The sequence below is a fragment of the Rhamphochromis longiceps genome, linkage group LG18 (assembly GCF_057381845.1).
Source record: "Rhamphochromis longiceps isolate RC_006_pf linkage group LG18, R_longiceps_female_GT1.1, whole genome shotgun sequence".
Lineage (NCBI taxonomy): Eukaryota > Metazoa > Chordata > Actinopteri > Cichliformes > Cichlidae > Rhamphochromis > Rhamphochromis longiceps.
Window position 1 is genome coordinate 15,837,987 of NC_140574.1, and position 21,183 is coordinate 15,859,169.

The 21,183-nt window shown below is 42.3% G+C and overlaps 1 protein-coding gene across 7 annotated transcripts in view; it reads right to left on the reverse strand.

The window, feature by feature from the left end:
• Positions 1–1,787: 1,787 nt before the first annotated feature.
• The window catches only part of greb1l (GREB1 like retinoic acid receptor coactivator), a 57,336-nt gene continuing 37,940 nt past the window's right edge, over positions 1,788–21,183 (reverse strand). For 3 of the 7 annotated variants that reach the window (XM_085390274.1, XM_085390272.1, XM_085390273.1), the window contains exons 8-34: positions 20,150–20,260; positions 18,832–18,969; positions 18,616–18,741; positions 16,902–17,039; positions 15,709–15,894; positions 15,314–15,613; positions 15,102–15,230; positions 14,617–14,751; positions 13,806–14,003; positions 13,549–13,729; positions 12,556–12,745; positions 11,724–11,860; positions 11,269–11,611; positions 10,871–10,986; positions 10,501–10,733; positions 9,678–10,237; positions 9,382–9,484; positions 9,130–9,276; positions 8,883–9,022; positions 8,619–8,780; positions 8,311–8,515; positions 6,896–7,058; positions 6,546–6,773; positions 6,308–6,464; positions 6,022–6,222; positions 5,255–5,393; positions 1,788–4,594 (exon numbers count right to left, since the gene is read on the reverse strand). In XM_085390274.1, coding sequence (XP_085246400.1) covers positions 4,431–4,594; positions 5,255–5,393; positions 6,022–6,222; positions 6,308–6,464; positions 6,546–6,773; positions 6,896–7,058; positions 8,311–8,515; positions 8,619–8,780; positions 8,883–9,022; positions 9,130–9,276; positions 9,382–9,484; positions 9,678–10,237; positions 10,501–10,733; positions 10,871–10,986; positions 11,269–11,611; positions 11,724–11,860; positions 12,556–12,745; positions 13,549–13,729; positions 13,806–14,003; positions 14,617–14,751; positions 15,102–15,230; positions 15,314–15,613; positions 15,709–15,894; positions 16,902–17,039; positions 18,616–18,741; positions 18,832–18,969; positions 20,150–20,260 — 5,030 coding nt within the window. In that variant the 3' untranslated portion in view covers positions 1,788–4,430. The remainder of the gene's footprint in view (positions 4,595–5,254; positions 5,394–6,021; positions 6,223–6,307; positions 6,465–6,545; positions 6,774–6,895; positions 7,059–8,310; positions 8,516–8,618; positions 8,781–8,882; positions 9,023–9,129; positions 9,277–9,381; positions 9,485–9,677; positions 10,238–10,500; positions 10,734–10,870; positions 10,987–11,268; positions 11,612–11,723; positions 11,861–12,555; positions 12,746–13,548; positions 13,730–13,805; positions 14,004–14,616; positions 14,752–15,101; positions 15,231–15,313; positions 15,614–15,708; positions 15,895–16,901; positions 17,040–18,615; positions 18,742–18,831; positions 18,970–20,149; positions 20,261–21,183) is intronic. The other 4 variants (XM_085390277.1, XM_085390275.1, XM_085390278.1 and 1 more) reach the window with 4 other exon arrangements.

The window sequence follows — 21,183 nt, forward strand, 5'->3', positions numbered from 1 at the left end:
AATAGCCTTGTGTTATATCACACAGAGGTTGTAGGTTGATGGAAAGCCTGCTCTAATATTACCTCACAGGAGCTGAAATAGTAATGTCCCTGGACCAACAATGCCCCTGTGCCCTGACAGTGATGATGCCAGAAAGAGCCCAGCATTCATTATGAAGCTATTTCTCTTCTTGATAGTGAGAAAGGTCATTGTACATTATTCACAACAAAGATACAGAGGTGCTGAGATGGAAAAAAAAAACACATCAGGAGAGATGTTGCTTCGGAAATAAACAAGACCCCGGGGTTTACTCTTGCAGAATAAAAATATCTGGCATTGTGTGGATGAGAGTGAGGATACTGTTAATCACAGGCTAAAGACAGGGAGCCACATGCTTGAAGAACCCTACTTAAACTTTGTATCAGTCCACTTGTCTTCAAAATACAACATGAAAGCATCAAAACCAATGGAAATCAGAGCTTATAGAATTCAAACATGCAGCCCAAATGATAAGAAGTAATGAAGGAGTTATACAGTGATCAGAAGTTTCCATACACTCATCATGGGTATTTCTTTGAACTGTTCTTTTTCCAGTATGTATACATACATATAGGATCAAAAGTATACATACACTCCCAGCAATATATTTGATTAAATGTCACTTAATCAAATGTTCTTGCTGGATAGCTGACGACTCTTCTTGGCAGAATTGGCAGAGTTCATTTCAACTGGTTGGTTTCATTGCACAGACCCAGCTTTTAAGCATAGTCCACAAATTTTCAACGGGGCTGAGGTCGAAATATTCCAAAAGCTTCATGTTATCCTGCGTTATCTATTCCAAAATCAGTTTTGATGTATTTGGGATCATTGTTCTGTTGGAACATCTGATTGTGTCCAAGTTTCAACCATCAAGCTGTTGATTTGAGGTGAAGTGAAAAATCTTTCCATCACTTTCTGCAATGCATCAGTACAAGTGTCAAAAAAATAGTCCCAGACCATGATACTGCCACCACGTTCCACAACCGGAACGCTGAAAACTTTACTCGCTCCGGTCCTTGTTTTGTCTGAGCATAAAACTTTTTGGCTTGTCCACATGAGCAGTGGCAAATTTCAGTTGAGCTTGAAGGTGTTGATTTGGAAGTACGAACTTCTTTCTTAGTCGGCGCCCTCTCAGTCCATGCCAATGTAAATCTCACTTCATTGTGGACAGTGATGCTGGTGTTTCAGCAATTTCCAGTTCATGGCTGGCTTGAGGCTTAGTGGTTCTTTGGTTGTTCCTAAACATCTTAACCAATTTCCTCCAAAGGGTGACAGTCTGGCTCTTTGTCCAGACGTTGGCAAGGCGATTACACATCCATGTCAATGTCAAACAAATCCTTTTTATGCTGGCAAAGATAAAGTTGTAGTTAATCATGATCTGATGTTGAGTTAAAAGACACAGTAGAACTTTCAGGACCACTTTTTAAAAGACTGAAGTGAGTGTATGCACAATTTGGACCCTGCAGGGATTAGAGAAAACACAAAATAACATCAAATTATGCAACCAATTCTTGGTTTTTTTTAAAGTAATTAAAGATACATGCTCCACAATCCCTGGAAAGGGAACAAAAATGATCAAAAGCCCCAAATTTCCATAACATTCCTGCCCATGATGAGTATGTAAACATCTGACAACATGTGTATAATGTCTTGCAACTTTGCTGGAGCTCGCCAATTTTTGGTATGCAACTCACTCTACTGTCTTTGTGTCTGTTAACAGATTAAATCACAGAGTCGGGCACTGAAAACAAAGAGGAAAAATAACAGGATATGTTTAGATGCCATTTTATTACATTCAGACATTTTAAACAACAACAGCATGGCTCGAACATTAAGATATTCACAGCCTGCAACCACAATGGTAAACGTGAGGTAGATCAACCAGGCACCAAGGCTACCACTGTGCTGCACATAGTTATCAAACACATTTCAGTTAAGATTGTGGGAGCAAGTTGCATATTAAGTATTAAAATCAAAGAGGAAAAACACTTTCTACGGACCATTGTTTTGATCATCACTATTACATTAAATCTAGGGGTTAGGGAACATAACCGTCTTCTGGAAATAATTCTTTAAGCTGGCAACTTGTATAGTGCAAGTCCAACATTTGCAAAACCCCCAGTGACATTCAGTAGATCCAAGAATCATTCGTTTGTGTCTTGTGCAAAGCCTTCGCGACCGGTTTTGAAGAGGGCACGCTCCCTTGGCCCAAGTGAACTTAGGCCTCAATCAAATTATACACTCCAATATGATTATCAGTCCCAAATGCTTTTCAAATAAATAAAAAAAAATCCTCATGGACCTGATTCTCATTTTCAAAAAAAGAAAAAAAGAAAAGGAAAAAGCCCCCAAAAAGAATAAAGACATAAAAGACAAATCTAGGTAGATTCTTCTTGCCTTTGCAACATAAAAATGCAGAAAGACATCACCAAAATACACTGGCAAACATTACACAACATTAAACACATCAGTAACCCTCAGTGGGTAAGAGGATGATCGAATATATTAATAATGTAAACAAAGCTTTAAACAGTACAGTAGTACAAAACCCAATTATTTGATCTCTCTACACACAGAGGCAAACAACATTCTTTCGCCTCACAGTCAAAAGGTTTCTTCATTCTCATTGGTCCAAAAACAAAACAAAACCTAAGCAGACACTGTGTGAAACATCGCTTAAGGCATATTCTTTGGACAACCACGTGCAGAAACTTAAAAACATTCAAGTATATGTGTAAACCTAATTTTCGCCCTTTAATTCAGGACTGGAAACTGGGTTAATCAAAGTGGATGGTAGCAAACATCTTCAATAAACAATCAGGACACCATAACAGGAGGTGACATCTCAGGCACAGGCAGTAGCAGGACAGCTGGCAGTGAGAGAGCTTGCCTGTGGTACACTTTGCGCGACTATGTGAAAAATTACTGTCATAACATACGACTAAATCAACTGCTCGGTGTCCATGTTAACAGAAAGCATGTAAAAATAAAAACATTGTGGCAGATCATCTAAAGCTGTGTGCACGCTGGAAACTATTCTCTCATCGAGCATCGCTTGCAGATATTTTGAGCTCTGGTTTCCTAGGTAACCCTCTAAAGTATTTACAACCCAGTAATATGTCAATCAGCAGTATCATACGCTTTCAAAGTCTCTAAATTTCCTGTCACTGTAGGTTATTTTGGCTACAGTTGCAGAACGACACTGACTTCTTCTATGGTTTCTGGTTGTCACATCGCTTCCTGCGTGGATGTTGATTCACAGCGGCGTAGCGACCGCAAACCGTAGAAGAAAGTGAGTGAAATGTGTTATGTGACTACATGTCACGTTTCACCTGCTGACAATGCTAACTGGATGAATCCCAAGATAAACTGTTCTCAACTTTGAGGCAAGGAATTGAAGTAACTACCAATGAGAACGCAGGATTCCATGCATTAGTGGGTTACCTAGGTAACAAATCAAGCAAACTGCTTCCTGTGTGGATGCAGTTTAATAGTGTTTCAGAAAAATTGACCAGCTTCACAGATTTCTATTGAAACTGAAACAGTAAAATACCGAAGACACAACTCGTATGTTCCCGTAGTTTTCCAGTCGCTTTGGATAAACTCGCATGAAATGTAGTCATGTGACAACATGTGTCAAATCCAACGGCTGCTTATTGTTTGATTCCCACAGCTTCCAGTACAGATACTCCTGATGACCTGAAATCCAGTAATGACCAAACTCTTGGGTGTGTCTTTGTAACGTTATGAGGAAACATAAATGGGCTTTGTGGATTATGAGAGGCAAAGCAGGTGAGAAAGGTCAAAGAAAGCAAAGGAAAAAGGAAAAGTGCAGCTAAAGGCGTCTTTGGTGCTTAGAAAAATTAATGGCAAACTTAAACTGTTTTCATGCAGATGCACAAACATTAACAAACACAGATGTTACCATGGTCTCAAACCTGCCATGTCCCTGTTAAAATATATTCCATTGATGCTGGTAGCGCGACTCCTTAAAGCCACCTCCCTCTGACCCCCTGAACATCCAGGACTGGACAAAGTGGGTTCAAAATACATTCTTCAAATAGTCACATTATCCGTCGCGAGTCCAAAAAAAACCAACACCAAAACAAAATAAGTTCAGTTTCAGCTGTGCTTTTTTCCCCTCACAGCAAAGTCTTTTTCACTACGACACAAACTTAACTGAAGACAAGCCGACAAGCGAGCAAAAGTCAGAAACATTCACCGACCCTCTTTGGAGTCGGGCACAGTGCACACTGGCAGTACAGAAAGCTGTGTCAGGTGGTCCTCACACCTCGTGCTCCAGCATTTCCCTGCTGACCTGTCTTCTGCCTGATCAAAATTTGATTGCAGGTCTGGAACTAAATCTCAGTTCTGATTGGGTTTCTTCAGCAGCGGCATAGATTTGAGCAGGTTTAAACGTGGCGGCCGGTCAGAAAGTAGAGGGACCGATCCTCGTTGCAGTTGGCCGTCTGAAACTCGTCCCGCAGGCGGAACTGCCATTCGTCCTCCAGCTCCAGTCGGGCGATTGTCTGACGCAGGGAACTGCGGTCCTGACAGATCACACAGAGGGTGGCACCTGTGAACAAATTCAAGATCAAAAGTTAGATAGTAGGACATGCAGTGCCACTTTAATTATCAAGTTTAGCTGTTTAGTTCTCTATTGTGAGACAGATTGCATAATTCTATCATGTTAGATTTAACAGGGCTAGAAAGACATCCACGTGTGGCATAGTTTGCATCTAAGACACCAACTCATACGCAAGAACTGTCACTGCCTTCCAAACAAACTACAGGTGACCATGGCAACCTATTAGCAACCAAACCAACTGCAAGGACGTTTTTGGTGCAGCATTTTTTATATCTTTGTAACAAATTTCACCTAGCAACAGCGCACAACTTCCAGTAACCACTTACCAATCGGTTCAGGGATACAGATTTTCCCTTAGCAACCACTGGTTGCCAGGCAATCACCAGCTGCTCTCTATGCTTGCATGACTGGGATGTAAGCTACTGTAGTCAGGAACTGATTCTTATTTTGTAGAGACACCCAAACCTTGCCAATGTCCTTTTAACATCTGGAAGCTTTTATTTTGACAGTCTAGCACAGAGGAAGGTAGGGGGTGAAAATCTAAGAAAACAACCAGGTCATTTCCTATAACTATGTGTGGGGTCTTGGGAAAATATGAGCAACAAAGCATCCCGATCCCTTCCTTTAATCGTGACACTGATTTCATACCTTTGAGGAAGTCGAATTTCTTCAGGAGTCCAGAAACAACGAAGGAGTCACAGAGGTAAAGCAGCAGGCCACTGAACACCAGCCCCTGATGGTTCAGGTTGGTGGAGTGTGGACGAGAGTTGATGTAGCACACAGAGATCTGCAACAACAACAACAACAACAACAACAACAACAACAACAACAAAAAAAGAGACAAACTTCATTAATCACAGTCGGGAAAATGAAACTAACATCACGAACTTGCCTCGAAGTAACTGAAAGAAAACATTACGACTCCCTGACAGTTCCTGCTGGGAGCTCCCGAAGGTGTCTGCTCAAGCAAATTTAAAGTCGCCTTGTGGGTAAAAGTTTAAAACAAAAGATGTGCAAAAACTTGAGAAGACTGTGTGTACAGATAGATGGTCATTGCCTCCTATGCACAAATGTGCAGTAAATGCATTGTTAGCATTCACTGTGTGCACATGTGCGTGTATGCAGGTCAGAATGTTCTAAGAAGAACAGATGGGAAAGTCATGCAACATGCTTCTCTGTGGGTTAAAAAAAAATCTACATTAAAGTCGGGGAGCAAGTTTGCCTCATTTCTCTATACTATACAGATTAGAGCACCTTATAAAGTATATAACTCTGCATATCAGACAGAGAAGCACTCGATTTCTATCCAAAATGTGTCTATCACAGTAGTCTGGTATTTAAGCCTTGCCCTAAGTTTGAAATAGAGATTATTCTACTGTTCCTGCTTTCAACTGCAACCTCCAGGGAGCTCTCACCTCCGGGCTGAGGTTGAGGTAGCTGTCAATGGACAGAACTGGGTTGTCTCTGTTCCTAACAGCTTTCGGAAATAGTCTGTGACTGCAGCTCTGGAGGAACCTTTCCAGTAGGAACTGGGCCGGGGCGTCGAAGAGGGTCTGTTCGCTGTCTGGTGCACAAACATACTGCAACGGGCTGATTAGAGCGGGGTTTTCAATTTCCTTTGGAGAGAAGAAAGAAGTTTCATGTGAGCTGGTGTTACGCACAGAAAGACAAGGACATAACAAAGCGAATAATTTTAATCACCTGAACACCCACCATGAGTTTAGGTTTGACCAGGAATTCTTTGTTTCTTCCCCCAACTGGAATGTGCTTCTTCATCAGGAAGAAGTTGTTGAAGCGGCACAGCAACAAGCCACTGCTATTAACCCTTAGATTAAAGTCCACCTCCTCGCAGCCATACCTGCACGGGACAGCAACGTCAGGTAACGGTGACAATGCACACCTCAGACCAACTGACTCACATGGCTTTCTCTGAGCTTACCGATTCAGGTCGTACTGGACGTTCTGCGTCAGGTCCACATTCAGCATGACAAAGTCATGGAGGTGACACCGACTGAAGGGATTGCTGGGAGACCTGCGAGCCAGGCTGCTGCTCCACTTGCGTGTGCCGCACACGGCGTACTGGGAGATCTTGGGCGTGTTCTCCATGTGCTGCAGCACCGTTTTTAGAGACACGTTGCTGAGACATGAGCCTCCATCTGATGTCTCACTAAGAAACCAATAGGGGAGGGCAATTTTACATATTTTGAACATATGTAAAATTGATTTTGAACAGAGCTTCGTTAACCGTAGCAACCAACTCCACTCTTACACTTGGGAAGCGCTTATTACCTTCCTTCTGCTGATTGGTGGGCGTTCCACTGCACACAGGAGTCGTCCATCATGACAATGAAAGGCCATATGTCTTGTCTCTTGACACCTTGCTCCTCCAGTCGGTTCCTCTCCAGCTCGAGGTTATGGTATGACAGCTCTTTGATCAAGAAGCGAGTTGCACCTTAAAACAGACAGGATTGTTTTTGTTAGGTTTTCACTTAAGATTTGATTAAAACTGATGCACCTTTAATTAACTTTGATAAAAGAAGTAATCTTTTCAAATCCCATGTAAGGGATATATTTGCATAGAGCTTGTATACATTTGCAAATTTACAAGTCTGATAGTTTAGAAAGACAATGAGGTACACTCTGTTGGGCTTTTTGTTCTTCTCTGTCACACGAACCCTCTGCATGTCCTCCTACACTACATTCATGAACCTCTTCTGAGGTCTTCCTCTTTCCCTCCTGCCTGGCAGCTCCATTTAGCCACTATCCGTCCTCTGCACATGCCCAAAACCATCTCAACCATTTTTCTCTAACATTTTTCCTCCAAATTGCTCAACCTGAGCTGTCCCTCTAATCTGTCCGTTCTGATAACCGAGTAAAAATCTTAACATCTTCAACTCTACCATCCGTCTATTTATTTTTTCCAGTGCCCCGCTCTCCAAATCCTACATCATCTCAGGCTTCACTACCATCTTGTAAACCTTCCCTTTCACTCTCCTCATCTCTACCCACTCCAGCCTGCCTGCAGTCTCTACACTCTGTCGGGCACTGCAGATAAAAATATGTTTAGGTATTCAGCAGAGAAGTCTATCCTGATTAGAAAGCAGTCACACTGACATAAAGGGTCATCTTTAGCCCAATGCCATCTGCTTATCTGAGAGAAATGTTGTTTAGTTACACCCACTTCAGAAAGGCCTTGCACCTAATTGGCTGCACTACAAATCAGACTGATACAATAGATGGCTGACCTTCTCGCGTTGGGTAAGGCAACAGGTAACCTTTCGCCTAGTTTAAACACAGCACTAAAAACAAGTTGAAAACACAACCATGGTAGATAATACACTGCAACGAATTACTCATTATCAACAGAGTGATAAGCTGTCATGTAAAGGCTGAACGCCACTGTGTGGACTTTCAACCACTAGTAGTGCTGTGGAGAAAGGCTTTCATAAGAGGGTCTCCATTTAGTTATTTTTGCTCATACAAGAGCGAGTGAGCAATGTAACACAAGTTCCTGCTATTCTTTTTTTTTTTAGCATCTGCTGCCATGCAAATCACGACAACAAACACAAGCGAGGGCAAGAAAAAACGATGATATGGGAAAAAAAATTTATATCGACTGCAAGTAGAATGAAATATTTTAAATATATTTTAGTTAGGATCAAAAAACTGTCAGGTTTAACAACAGAGATAGCTCAGCTGCTCACCAACTCCAGCGTTGTTGAACATGGCGGGCAGGACGAGCAAGATGTGGTTGGGCCAGTACTTCCTATAGTGAGGCATCTCAAACTGTTTGACCACGAGGATGTGCAGATGTGCTGCGCCCTCCGTGGCATGGAAAATGTTGAGCAGGCCGTGTTCTTGGCGTCCTGTGGTCGGGGTGAAGATTGGACTCCTGAGAAGGTCGGGGTCCTGCAGACAGATAAACACGGTTGAAGCAAAAGTAAACATGTGACCCAAACGGCGATTAGGAGGATTAAGGCGCGACAGATACTGCTGTCTTGAGCAAACTAACCTTGGTGGAGACCAGAGGCAGACGCATGCTCTCCAGGTGGCTGCCCTGATGACTGAAAACAAAGTGCTCCTCCTTAGATTTGGGAATCACAAACTGGAGCTGGACCTCCTCTCCCAGCATGGACGAGCAGAAGGTGAAAGCATGAAAAGTGCACTCCGACAGCTACAACACAACCACACACACATGTACAATATTAACACAAGGATGGGATATGTGCATCTGTAAGTCTGCAGTAAAGCAGAAGGTGTTGGTGGTGCATCTCACCTGTGTAGCTGCGCCTGCTTCACAGTAGTGATGGCACTGGTCACAGTGATGAAAGGCATTGTGGGCAGCAAACCTACTCTGACGTATCGACTTGGTCACTCGTGTGGCTGGAGTTTGGTTCTCTTTATCTTGCTTACAATCTATATAAACATAAAAAACGTAAGTTCATTTTTTAATAACACCCGATTAAAAAGCTGAACTCAGAGTGGGCAAGTTTGATGGGTTTTTTTTCCATGTTTTTGCTGACCTTTGAAAGACTTTAGCATCTTGTCAGAGTAAACAGGGCTGGCTTTCCTGAATTTAGGATCTCGGAGGTTGGGGTCAAAGGGCAGCTTTCGGACTTCCTCGATGTCCGGCCACTGGGTACTTACTAGAGTTGTGACCTCTGAATTTTCTGTGGAGGGTGATTTGATACATTTGTCACCATCAAATTAACTGCTTCATGTATTTCACAAAATGTGAAGGCCATTAAAAATAAACAAATCCCTATGAGTCTCACCTTCCTCCACTTCATCCTCATCATACACGTCGACCTCGAGCAGCCTGATGAGCATCCGAAACAGGATACGCAGAAACTGCAGGTAGGCGCCAGTTTTTCCCACCTAGCGAAGGAAAGGAAAGAATACCAGTAGAACTACAGTGACACTTAAATCCAGATGAGGAATTAACTGCATAAATTTATATGGATGCCAATAAATTTAAAGAAAATTTTTAAAAAGAATTCTCTGTATTCTATTTTTAAATCAAGTTAGTCACAAATAAGAAAAGGAGTATTTTCCACACGAGATTTGTTACCTGTGGGGGTCCACTGAGCAGCAAGCGTCGAGGATGCGGCACAGACGGCGCTTCATAATCAGCATGATGCTGCCGCGCGATGGTCCACTGGCGGTAGTACATGCTCTGCTCCGTCCCCTGCAGGGTGTGAGTGATAATGGGCCTCAGCGGACTGCTCCAGGCCACGTCTGCGTGAGGGAGCAGCGAGGAGGAGCTCAGCTGACTCCCAGAGTCCCCCGACAACAGATTGTAAGCCGCTCGCGACAAGATGACTGTGCGCGGTGATGCCCTCGTGGGCTCGCGATCGCTCTGCATGGACTGGCTGGGCTTCTGGGTGGAGGAGGAAGATGGTGAGGGGGAGGAAGATGAGGAACTGGAGTAGAGGGATGGAGGAGCCTTGGAGGCTTTCGAAGGGTCGGAAGAGAGCGGGGTTCCCAGTGAGTCGCACTCCTCCTTAATTCCGAGTGTTGATGTGCCCATGTCTATGGTGACCATGCCTTCAGGCTGCGAGGTGGAAGTGGAGGGTTTCTGGAAAGAGTCTGCAACATCAGATGAGCTGACACCATTATCCGCCAAAGAGCCTGAGGGAAATATGAAAGACACACCCGCACATATATGTAACTAACAAGTGCTCACATGTTTGGAGGGTTTTTTTCTCTCTTTGGATTAAAACCAAATTTTCTACAAACCAAACTCATTCCAAAGCTATGACCCGCGTTCATTTACAGTACCCATGTATTATGGTCGACTTGCTTTACTGTAATCAGAAATCAATTAGAGTTAAGCTCATGTCAGTTACACTCTGGGTTTCCTTTAATCCAACATCACAGTAATTCACACTAACCAGAGGTTCTGGTTGCAGCGCTGCCGTTGCTCTGAGGTCTTTCCAGCTCATCTCCATCATTCAAGCTGGTGGCGACCTTCTCCACATCCGATTCCCGAGGGGCCATAGCCTTCTTTGGTTTAGGAACAACAACCCTGGATACGTAGGTGCATGCCAGACCCACCTCCTGTTCCAGGGCTGTACGAGTCAGGTAGCTGGAGTCTATCAGTCGCAGGTCGCAGTATTTCAAAGACCTAGAAGTGCACAAGGGAGTTGATGGGAGACAAGAGTTTTAGAGAAGAGCTAAACGGATCTTTGCTACATTTTATGTTAAAGAAACAGACATACTGAGCCATGTTATAAGCTAGGGTAGTATTAAGTATGATATTACTTGGGGAAAGTCTCTCCAAGAGGGTCTTTGCCCGTGAGGATGACGATGCAGGGCAGCCCTTCCAGATCCTCATAGGTGTGTGGCACCCAGTCTTCATTCTCACAGCCTTGCCAAGCCTGACAAAAAGAGATGAAAATCAAAGTGTGCCCTCTTCAGTTACAGGTTATTTATAAAAACTAAAAACAAAACAAAAAATGCATGAGACTTTAATCATGCAGACAAAGTATGAGGCAAAACAATTTTTTCATTGTACAAAAGTGCACAACAGATTCGCAAAATCATGTAAACTCCCTGATAATGACTGATCTGCAAAAACGCAGAAGGATCCCAACACTCTACATTCAGCAGAACACACTTCACACAAAGAAATCAGTCGTGTGACTCTGATTTTTCCTCACCCTGAGGCGACTGATAAAATTTCTGTGCAGGTTGAGCTCAGACGCAGGACTTCCCAGCAGCACTGCAAAGCACAGCTGCAGTCCCAGCTTGTCCCTCACGTCCTCCAGTCTTTCTCGGGCCAACATTGCCAGCTGCAGCGAGGGGATACGGACCAGCAGCATGTGGCCGTGGCCCTGGGAGCCCTCTCTGCTTGGAGCGTTTATCAAGTCCTCCACCATGGCCAGGGTCTCTGGAGTTATGTGGTCTCTCAGGGACGGGGAAGAGGTGAGAGCCATCATGGCCTCAGTGTACTGCTGAATCAGCAGGTAGCTGCGGATCACCATGCTGTGTAGGTGGGGATGTCTGGAGGTACAATCAGAGCTTTTTAACTGATTATAATGTCTACAGTTATTATGAGTTACCCACTCAGTGGAAGTAAACACAAAACTCTTCATGTTTGATTCATCAGTTTCACCTTTCCAACAGAGTGTGAACCATTTTCTCAAACGCATCATCATAGCGCAGGATGGGACTGGCCATGCCCCACTGCAGGGATCTGCTGTAGTCCCTCAGGCCAAAGTAGACCAGCTCGTCAGGAAACTGCTCCCTCTGCTGGACGATAAAGATACCGACATCAGTTTAGACAATGTGTCCTGACTGTTCTTAATGATACACTGCACACTGTTGAAACGCTGTGCCTAGTTACAAAACATGGAGTAAGTATCCTCATATATAATACTGGATAAGAAAGTGAGCCTAATGTGTTCTATAATATATTGGTTCCCTTTCTCTCTGACTTGTAACTCCTTAACACGAGGCTCGAGTTACTTTAGACCCTTTTTAAAAAATGTCTAAAACTGTAACTGCAGTTTCACCACAGCAGGGGGAGTAGCTAAACCACAGCACAGGAAATATGCCAGTGTGCTGCAGTAAAGTCATTTATGATAAATAATTCACATAAGAAATTAGCATTTGCCATTCCAGTGACTGCCTATCGTGGTGTTTTGTAGACCATTCTGCATAACTCATAACTAAAGAAACGTTTTAGTGTTAAAAAAAAAAAAAAAAAAGTGGGGATAGGTTAATTGATTAATCTAAATTGCCCATAGGTGTGAATGTGAGTGCGAATGGTTGTCTGTCTCTGTGTGCTAGCCCTGTGACAGACTGGCGACCTGTCCAGGGTGTACCCTGCATCTCGCCCTATGACAGCTGGGATAGGCTCCAGCGCCCCTCGAAACCCTGAAAAAGGGTAAGCGGAAGCGAATGGATGGATGTAAAAAAAAAACCAAACAAACAAACATTCTCACCAGATTGTCGTTGGACGGCCAGTGAACTTCATTGTGGATGCTGATTCGAGACTGGCGGGTCTGCAAAGTGTAAGGGAAACAGCTGACCTGCAGGACCAAGAGGTTCATGGCATCTAAGACTTCTTGACAGTTCACCACCCGGTCAGCCAAACCCTGCAGCTCCCCGTGGCACACAGAGCCTGACAGGGCACTGAAAATAGATCAGGGTGGGGAAAGTGTTTGAATGAATTCATGGATATTTTTTTACTTACTATGATTATCCTAGCACAGCACTTAATAACACTCAACATGGTTTTGAAATAACAACTTTGTGCAAAAAGCTTTGTATGCTGGTCTAACTGGCTGATGTGTGGGAGGTCGGTCCAAAGATAATCCCCTCTGGGAAAAAGGAAGTGATCTGTTTTAGTGTTCTGGCAATAACAGAAAAAAATTCTTGGGAGGAAAAAAAACAACCTCAAAACAAAACAAAGAAAGACAAGTTATAATAGTTAGTTAACTAAAATTAAAGACTGAAACTGACATGTAGCATAAAGCAAAAGACTAAAATATACTACAGCTTTGCATGTTTCTAATCTTTGCAAAGGGGATCTCACTGGGTGACGACCAGCAAGACTGAAAGATTGAGCATTTCCCCATCATGATAATAAAGGGAATTAAAAAGAACTTTAACAATAAATGGTGTTTTGTTGTAAAATTACATGCCACAATGAGAAAAGACAGCACCTACTGGCCGTCGACAGTGTTCACATGACTGAACTTTAGTATTTGCACAAGCGAAGAAAGATTCTTACAATAACTTTAAGAATGTTTGACAACAACTTTAGCAAAACTCTCATGCTTTCATTGAAACATCAACATTTCTCTTCAATGGTGAAATAGCTTGAAAAGTCAGTTCTTCTTCTTTAAAGGCTGCTTTAAATTATCAGCAGAGCAAAACAAAGTGAGCCATAATGGTTTTAATGGGAGAATCTGTGCTGTCGGAGTCGCCTTTACCTTGTGAGGTCGACGTGCGAGTTGTCGTGAATGAGGACAAACAGAGTGTAGGGGTTCTGTTTGACTTTCTTCATGAAGGCCTCCATCTTGGCGTGAACATCACCGTCAAGACGCACCACATATTTGTCTGACTTCAGGTGGGCCGTGGAGGGGTCTTCATTTCCCAGGTCCACAAGTACACCTAAGGCGAAAACGTGAGGATTCCATACAGCACTGCAACAAAACAACAACAGTTCTTCCTTTGGGTTTGTACACACCTGATTGTCGGATGCGTTGTGCCGTCTGGTGGACCAGAATGTGAGACGGTGGGACCAAAACCAGGAAGTCCACCTTGCAAAAACGCCCTAAATCGAGGTTCTGTGTCCCTGAATCCGCGATGGAGCACACTTGAGAAAGAAGGCTACGAGCCACATTAAGCTGGGCCGGATAGATCTGGAAGCCCTTTGTAAAAAGATCTGCAAGAAGAAATACAAAAGTTAGCACCAGGATGATTATATGTGAAAAGCAGATCCTAACCACAGCAAAGTATCACTGCTTGCCTAAACAAACCTCCCCAAAACAAACTATGATGAAATTTAATTTAATTAATTTCGATCTTTTTTAAATGGTGCCAAATCACAACAGCAGTCACCTCAACCTGCACATGTACCGTAGCCACCCTTTTGTCAACAAATTACAACGAGATGAAAATAATCTGGAGAGACGAGATCCAGTCAGAACGATCAAACTGTGCAGTAAGATTAGTCACACACACGGTAACGAAAAGGAAAATAAGTGTAGATCTACATGATTGATTTTATACACCTGTGATAATGGGACTTAAAAAAGAAAAAAGACTGAATTCAAAGTTTAAGAGGTGTGGCTCGCTGTGGGATGAGGTACAGGGCCAAACAACACTCCGTAGCTCAAACTAACCTTAACTGATTTTGTTCTGGACACTGGCCTGACTTAACATTGACACTGAATGAAGATCCACATGCTGATTTAGACAGATGTTGCTGCCTAGTCTTTGATTTGCCTGCTAAAAACTGAAAAAGACTTTGACAGCGAGCATGAGAGCGGTCTAACCTGAGTCTGATGGTGGTGACATGCTGGCAGCTTCCTGGGAGTGGATGTTGTCGGTGACATCGCCCTGAAAGGGCTGGATGACCTGTCCTTTCCGCCTGCGCTGGTATCGCACCAGCTGTTTGTCGAGGTTGTCCCCTGGAAACAAGCAGTCACCAAAGTTACACAGAGCGAGGGACGGGAGCAGGCTGTGCACTCAGTATCAAACATATCAGAGTGAATGTGTCACCACCACCACCGGCGTGCTTTTTATTATTAGCAGCGAAGGTTTTAGTTGATGTTTATCTCAATTCTAAACAACATTAATTCAAATATAGGAATTCCTTTATTTATTTTACACCGTTGCGTTTTCTGATCATGCTCACTTTTAATGTGGTTCAGTAACTGTCGTTTTGCTGCTAGTAGAGACAAAAATGATTAGTAAAAGACAAATTAGTATTTTTCTCAAGATTATTTTAATGAACACAACTTATGGATACTCATCTTACCCAGAGAGGTGGTTCTGAAATGAGATGTCAAGATGCTGACTTTCCCCGTGATGAGCTCGTAGCTGATTTCCTTCAGAAATTCATTGGTTGTGAGCATCCCTTCTGCTAAGGCCCGCGCTTGATACTTTCCTGAATCCAACAGGTAAATTTACATTAGAGTTCAGTCTAGATACTGCATCCCACACAAGTTTCACCACAAAGATGACACTCACCCAACACAATCACACAGAACTCGCTGCCGCTCATCTTAGAGGCGCATATAATGACCACATAGGTTGGCAGGCACTGCTGTTGAGGAGGACCCTCAGCCAGAGAGCGCAGCGACTCAGAGATGCCTTCGCCCAAAGAGTTGTTTGTGACCACCACTTGGACGCTGCCGCCAGAGACGCTCGCTTCCAGCCGAGCCAGCCAGGGTAGTTGGAGGGGGGAGATGGCAGGTCCCCCGGGACAGCACAGCATGGCCTTCAAGACTATCTGCTCCAGCTCCTCCCTCAGAGGAATCTGCTCTGAACCTCCAGAGGAAAATTCAAATATGAAAATCTAAAAACACTGGCATGAATCATTTCAGCAACACACACATCTAGCAGTGATTGTGTAGGCTGCTTACCTAAACGTGCAAAATACTGTAGAGTGAGCAGAATCATCGTCTCCACGCTGAGTAACCGGCTGTTGTTGAGCCCCAGAGCCTCCAGGGTTTTATCTGACAGTTGGCTGCTTTTATAGCAGCTGACCAGCAGGGGGCTCACCACTATGTCCCCAACATTTCCATAGAAGTAAGGTAAAGTGCCATGGCCTAAAAACAAAAACTTGGCATTAGATGAACCAGAAAAAAACCCTAACAAACAAACAAAAAAAGCCCACTTAAGATGTGTAAAACATTTAACATTTGAGCTATAAAACTTTGTAAGAAGCTAATTATTATTTTTGACTGAGTCGTTTTTTTGATGTAACATTGCCGTCTTGGTCAGGTCTCCCTTGAAAAATAGTTGTTAATCTTAAGGGGAATTTGTCATTAAATAAAGATTCAATAAATACATAAATAAAACTAAGCAGACCTTATTCCCACTAGCCACTTTATTAGGTACACGTGTTCCACTGTTTAAGGCAAAAAAAAAAAAAAAAAAAAAAAATCTAACAGGCCATCACATGGCACCCGCTTAAGTTCAGACTGATCCGAAGGGGGAAGAAAAGGGATTTAAGTGACTGAATCTGGCATGGTTTTTTGGTGCTGGGCGTGCTGGTCTGAGCATTTCAGAAACCTACAGAAATTAAGTGTAAATTTTCCACACAACCATCTCTAGGGTTTACAAACAATGGTCCAAATAAGAAAAAAACAAAACAAAAAAAAAAAAAAACCACATCCAGTGAGTGTATGAATTTGAGTAAAAAAAGAAGACAGTCCGCTTCGAGCTAATAAAAACTCAGAAAACCACTCGTTACGACCAAGGAATGCAGACGAGCATCTCTGAACACTCAACACGGTGCACCCTGAAGGAGAAAAATATCTGAGGAATGTTTCCAGCACCTTGTTGAATCTATGCCAATAAGAATAAAAGCAGCTCTGAAGACAAAAGACGTCTAACCTGGTACTAGCAAAGTGTACCTATTTACTTGACGAAAGTGTATTCAATCGGATTAAGATTTAAAAAGATCCACAAAAATGCATCACACAGATTTTTTTACTGCCTTTTACAGTTTAAGCAAACAAAAAATACAATAATTTGCATTAAAATGGGTTTTATATGCGCTGAAAGGTGATGTTTAATATGAAGAAACATATCAGTGAATTAAAACTGGTACCAATGAGGATGACAGGTCGGACTCCTGCAGAGTTGAGTAGGTTGTCGGGCACGATGACCGTCTCTCCAATGGTGACAGGCTGGGGCTGAATGACGCCTATTACAGGTGGTTGAGGAGAGGCTACTCCTAATACCGGCCCTTAAGGATGATAAAGCAATTACGTGTCAGTACAAACTTTAGCCATAGTTACAGTTTAGGAGATGTTTCAACATGTTTGACATGCAGACAATGCTTCTGAGATACCAATAACAACAAGGATGCAGAAACACGCTGACTGGCTGTGAGTCAAGAAAACATTTTTTAAAAAGTCCCAGTTCCTGTTAAGGTAAGAAGGTAAGAAAAACATATTTTTGCTCATTGTCTTTTTCAGTGTTGTTGTATACTTTAACGCTTCAGAGTATGTGTCTCCAGTGCATCTAATGTCAGAACTATTAAGTCCCCTCAGCTCCTCAGGAGTCAGGAGTTGTTCCATAGTGCAGGACAAAAACCTCTGGGGAGGCAGCTTTTAGCTTTCATGGCCTGAACTGCCGGAACAGTCTGGTGACATACCTGAAAGCAGCTAGATGTACTGAAGTCTTTAAATATAAACCTAAAGCCTAACTTTTTGACTGCCGATGCTCTATAGAGATTCGTTTAATTTACTTAATTGTATCTATAACCACAGACTTTTACTCTCAGATTAGTAAGTCAATAGTAAGGATTGCGTGATTATAAACAGTTACTTTATCGAATATTTATTTATCACTTGCTTTACTGACTTCTTGTCAGCATTTTTTTTTCTAATTTATTAGTACTAGTTTATGATGCTTTGCAATTACTCATCTTTCTAACTGCTTTTATTTCACTTATGTACACTTAGGGGACACTTTTTAAACTTTGTCTTAAATTGGTCTTCTCTTTTTACCAGTTGCTGTCTTATTATCTGCCTGCTAATTATCTGTAACTAGCCTGTATACAAATAAGACTGATTGTTTTAAAAGGGAAAACTTCAAATTAATTGACTAATATTAGTAAAATAAGCTCCTTATGCGCTGTATACTTTCTTTAAAGAGATGTTTATAGTTACATGTAAACTGGAGAGATGTGAGACATTTAGTGAAGACATAACATTATGTTCATATTTACAGACACATACAGCTGGATAGCTTTATCCTGGTGATCTCACCAGGACACAACACGGATTTAATGATGCTCCTGTTATGGAGAAAAAAATGTGCACATCCTAATTCCTGCAGTGGCTGATTTAGTGGAACAAAAGAACAATTTTTGTTGGTTATTTTATTAGCAACCATGTACACCCTGTTCATTCTGGCCCTTCTGCCCAGATTGCCTTTTTATTATTTCTGTCAGCTCGCCTAAATACACGATGTGGCAGAAATCTCTAATCGTGCAATTCTTTTAAATTCACTTGCCCTACAAACTGTTCAGCTCTATCACCATGGCAATGCTGGGTGAATCATCCTTAACAACCAGAGAGCGTCAGGGACATTAGTGCATACTCATCCTCAAACAGAGGCATGGGGAATGAGGGTGTGCAGACACTTCTCTGCACACACTCCTTTGCACACACATGCTCACCAATCCAGCGTTAATGGATAAAAAAAAAAAAAAAAGGAACACTTGGTATAACAGGATAAATTTAAAACCCAGAAGAAAATAAACTGCTCAGCCTCCCCCTCCCCCCATCCCCCTGAAGGTGGCTTAACAAACAAACCTGGAGAACAAACTATTGGCCGAATAGCTGGCACAGGGACAGCTGTTGGCGGGACTGGCACCAACGAGCTGGGATGCCAGCTCCGGTGGCGCTTCTTTGGAGGGCCAGAGTTCATAGCAGACAATACTAAACATTAAAGACAGACAAGTAAGAAAAAATGTCAATACAGAAAATAATTACAAATAACACACTGTACGTATTCAGAAAGGATCCTACCGGGACTATCTCCTAAATCAGCAGTGCGATACCCCTGACCTTGAGGCCCTAAGGACATCTGGGAGGGGCTGAGTAATGGAGGGCGCCCATCAACAGCCAGGCTATTTGTTGGCACATTCACCCGAAGAGCTGTGGGTACTGAAACACAGATTACGCATTAATACAGTTTGTGAAACTGCAACATTGCCGAGATAATAAGCTCACAATAACAACGCTGACACGTTGTTTCTTTTTGGTGTAATGTTTAAACTCAAAGCACTGATTGACTCATTCTAGCCATCTAGTTATAAACTAAAGCCTCGTCTGTGAATGAATCACTACTGAGATTTCTTTACTCTTTAAGTCGTCTGCATGCAGTCACACACCAAATCTACCTTACATGCTTGCAAATCTCACCTGCTCAACTCTATCCATGCTTTTAACTCCTGCAACATTTATGCTACAATCTGTAGATTATCTTTGTGTGTTTTGAAATCATCCCCAATCTGTTTTGACCTGTACCTGACCACTTCCATGCTTTGTGGACTCTGATCTCTGCTCTCCCGTCTTGTTTTGTCTAACTGCCAACTTGCCTGCAAACTTCAGCTTTGTGCTTTTATCAATAATCCACCTTAAAACTGCTCCTGCCTTTCCAGTTTCTGTCACTATGCTGGTCTGCCTCCCTGCTCTCCTTACACAATGGTGCCATGTTGCGATATTTCAGCCTGCAGCACAGTGGCTAACTGCCAGCATGCTACAAAAAGTTGAATGGATAACGAAAAAGCGAACAAGTGATATGCAAATATAAAAATATTTCCCCCAACTATAACTGTCTGCAGAGTAACCAATGAATGAAAATAAGTCAGTACTAACGGCAGGCTATTGATTTCCTATACGTACACTCTTGTAGCAATTGGCCATGTTTCCATCTCATATTCACAGTGTATGCAACACACAAAAACATCAATTGCTATGCGTACCCTTAGCTTGTCAATATAGCAACCTTGTAAAGGAGCTAATAGATAGCAAGGCCTTAAAAAAATCATTATAGCATTTCTTCCTCCAGCATTGACTGGTAAGTAAGCACATGCATGTATCTGTGTGTTTCTAAGCAGTCTGTAGCATAAATCAATCTTATATTCATGAAGTTTTTTTTTTGTTTTTTTTACACAAAGCTTGAGGTAAAGTTTTGCCAGGAGCTAAATTTTAAATTCCAGCACTGAAGCATGGATACATCAGGTATGTGGGACTACAGTTTTTATGTTATCATGTTTATTTCCTACCACATACAGAACAAACTGACATGCACAGCTATAAATGTACCAATCAAACTCTTCACCTATTGGTAGAGTCTTGTTTCCAGGTGTGGAGGCCAGTGGTTTGAGGAAACTACATTCCTGGTTCCCAAAAAAGACAGAGGATGCTTGCGTTGTTCTGGTAGGTGGAGAATCTGTAGATAAAAAGAAAAGCATTACAATATCAAAACACAGCTACTATGCACCCAATGATGCATGGTTCCCTTGTCCACCGACTTCATACGAATGTTTCTGATAACTCTGGATTGTGGCTTTAACACACACCTTTCCTGTGATTGGTCATTTTGTTGCCTTTGGCCTTCAAACAAATGTCAAACTATCAGATCTGTGTCAGTATGAACTGTCAATTGTACAATTATTAACAGACCAGAATTGTCCTTCTCACCAATCGCTCTAGAATACAGTGACCTGAGTTGGAGACAGTGAAGTGAATTATTATGAATTCTACCCTCTGGGCTTTCAAAGCATGAGTGTCAAAAACCTCTGAAGGAGAAGGATGTACCTGAAGGTCGCAGTCACGAGACATCAGGCGAGAGTAATGCCGATACATAGCCCTGCAGCACAGCTGTCTATATTAACGTGCAAGAGCTATGCTTACAAGCAGCATCCAGGTTAAGAACAAATCAATACTATAAGCCCAGGAGGTTTTCCAATCATAGAAGGAACAAGCTCTCGCTGTGAAAGGTCAAAGAAGAACAACATCTCCTTGAAGAGTCAACATGGTTATTCTATAAATAACCAGAGCTTTATTTAATTGTGTTGCTTTTAAATTCCTGCATTTATTTTCACCTGCATTACCAAAAAAGTAGCCAAGTTGATAAGAGGATGCTTTTCAAAAGCATAAAATAAACCAAGCCTTCTCCTTGACTGTCTCCGATTTGAATACTATTTTAGGGCAGAAAATTCGAACACTTCCAAAGATTTCAGTGAAATTTTAGCTTCAGATATTAAAAATATTATGATTATGAAAAATAATCCGAATCAAACAAAATTTATCAGAATCTGTAGACTGGAACAGATACACTAACAAAAGTAAGCATTGGCTAGTTAGCCATCG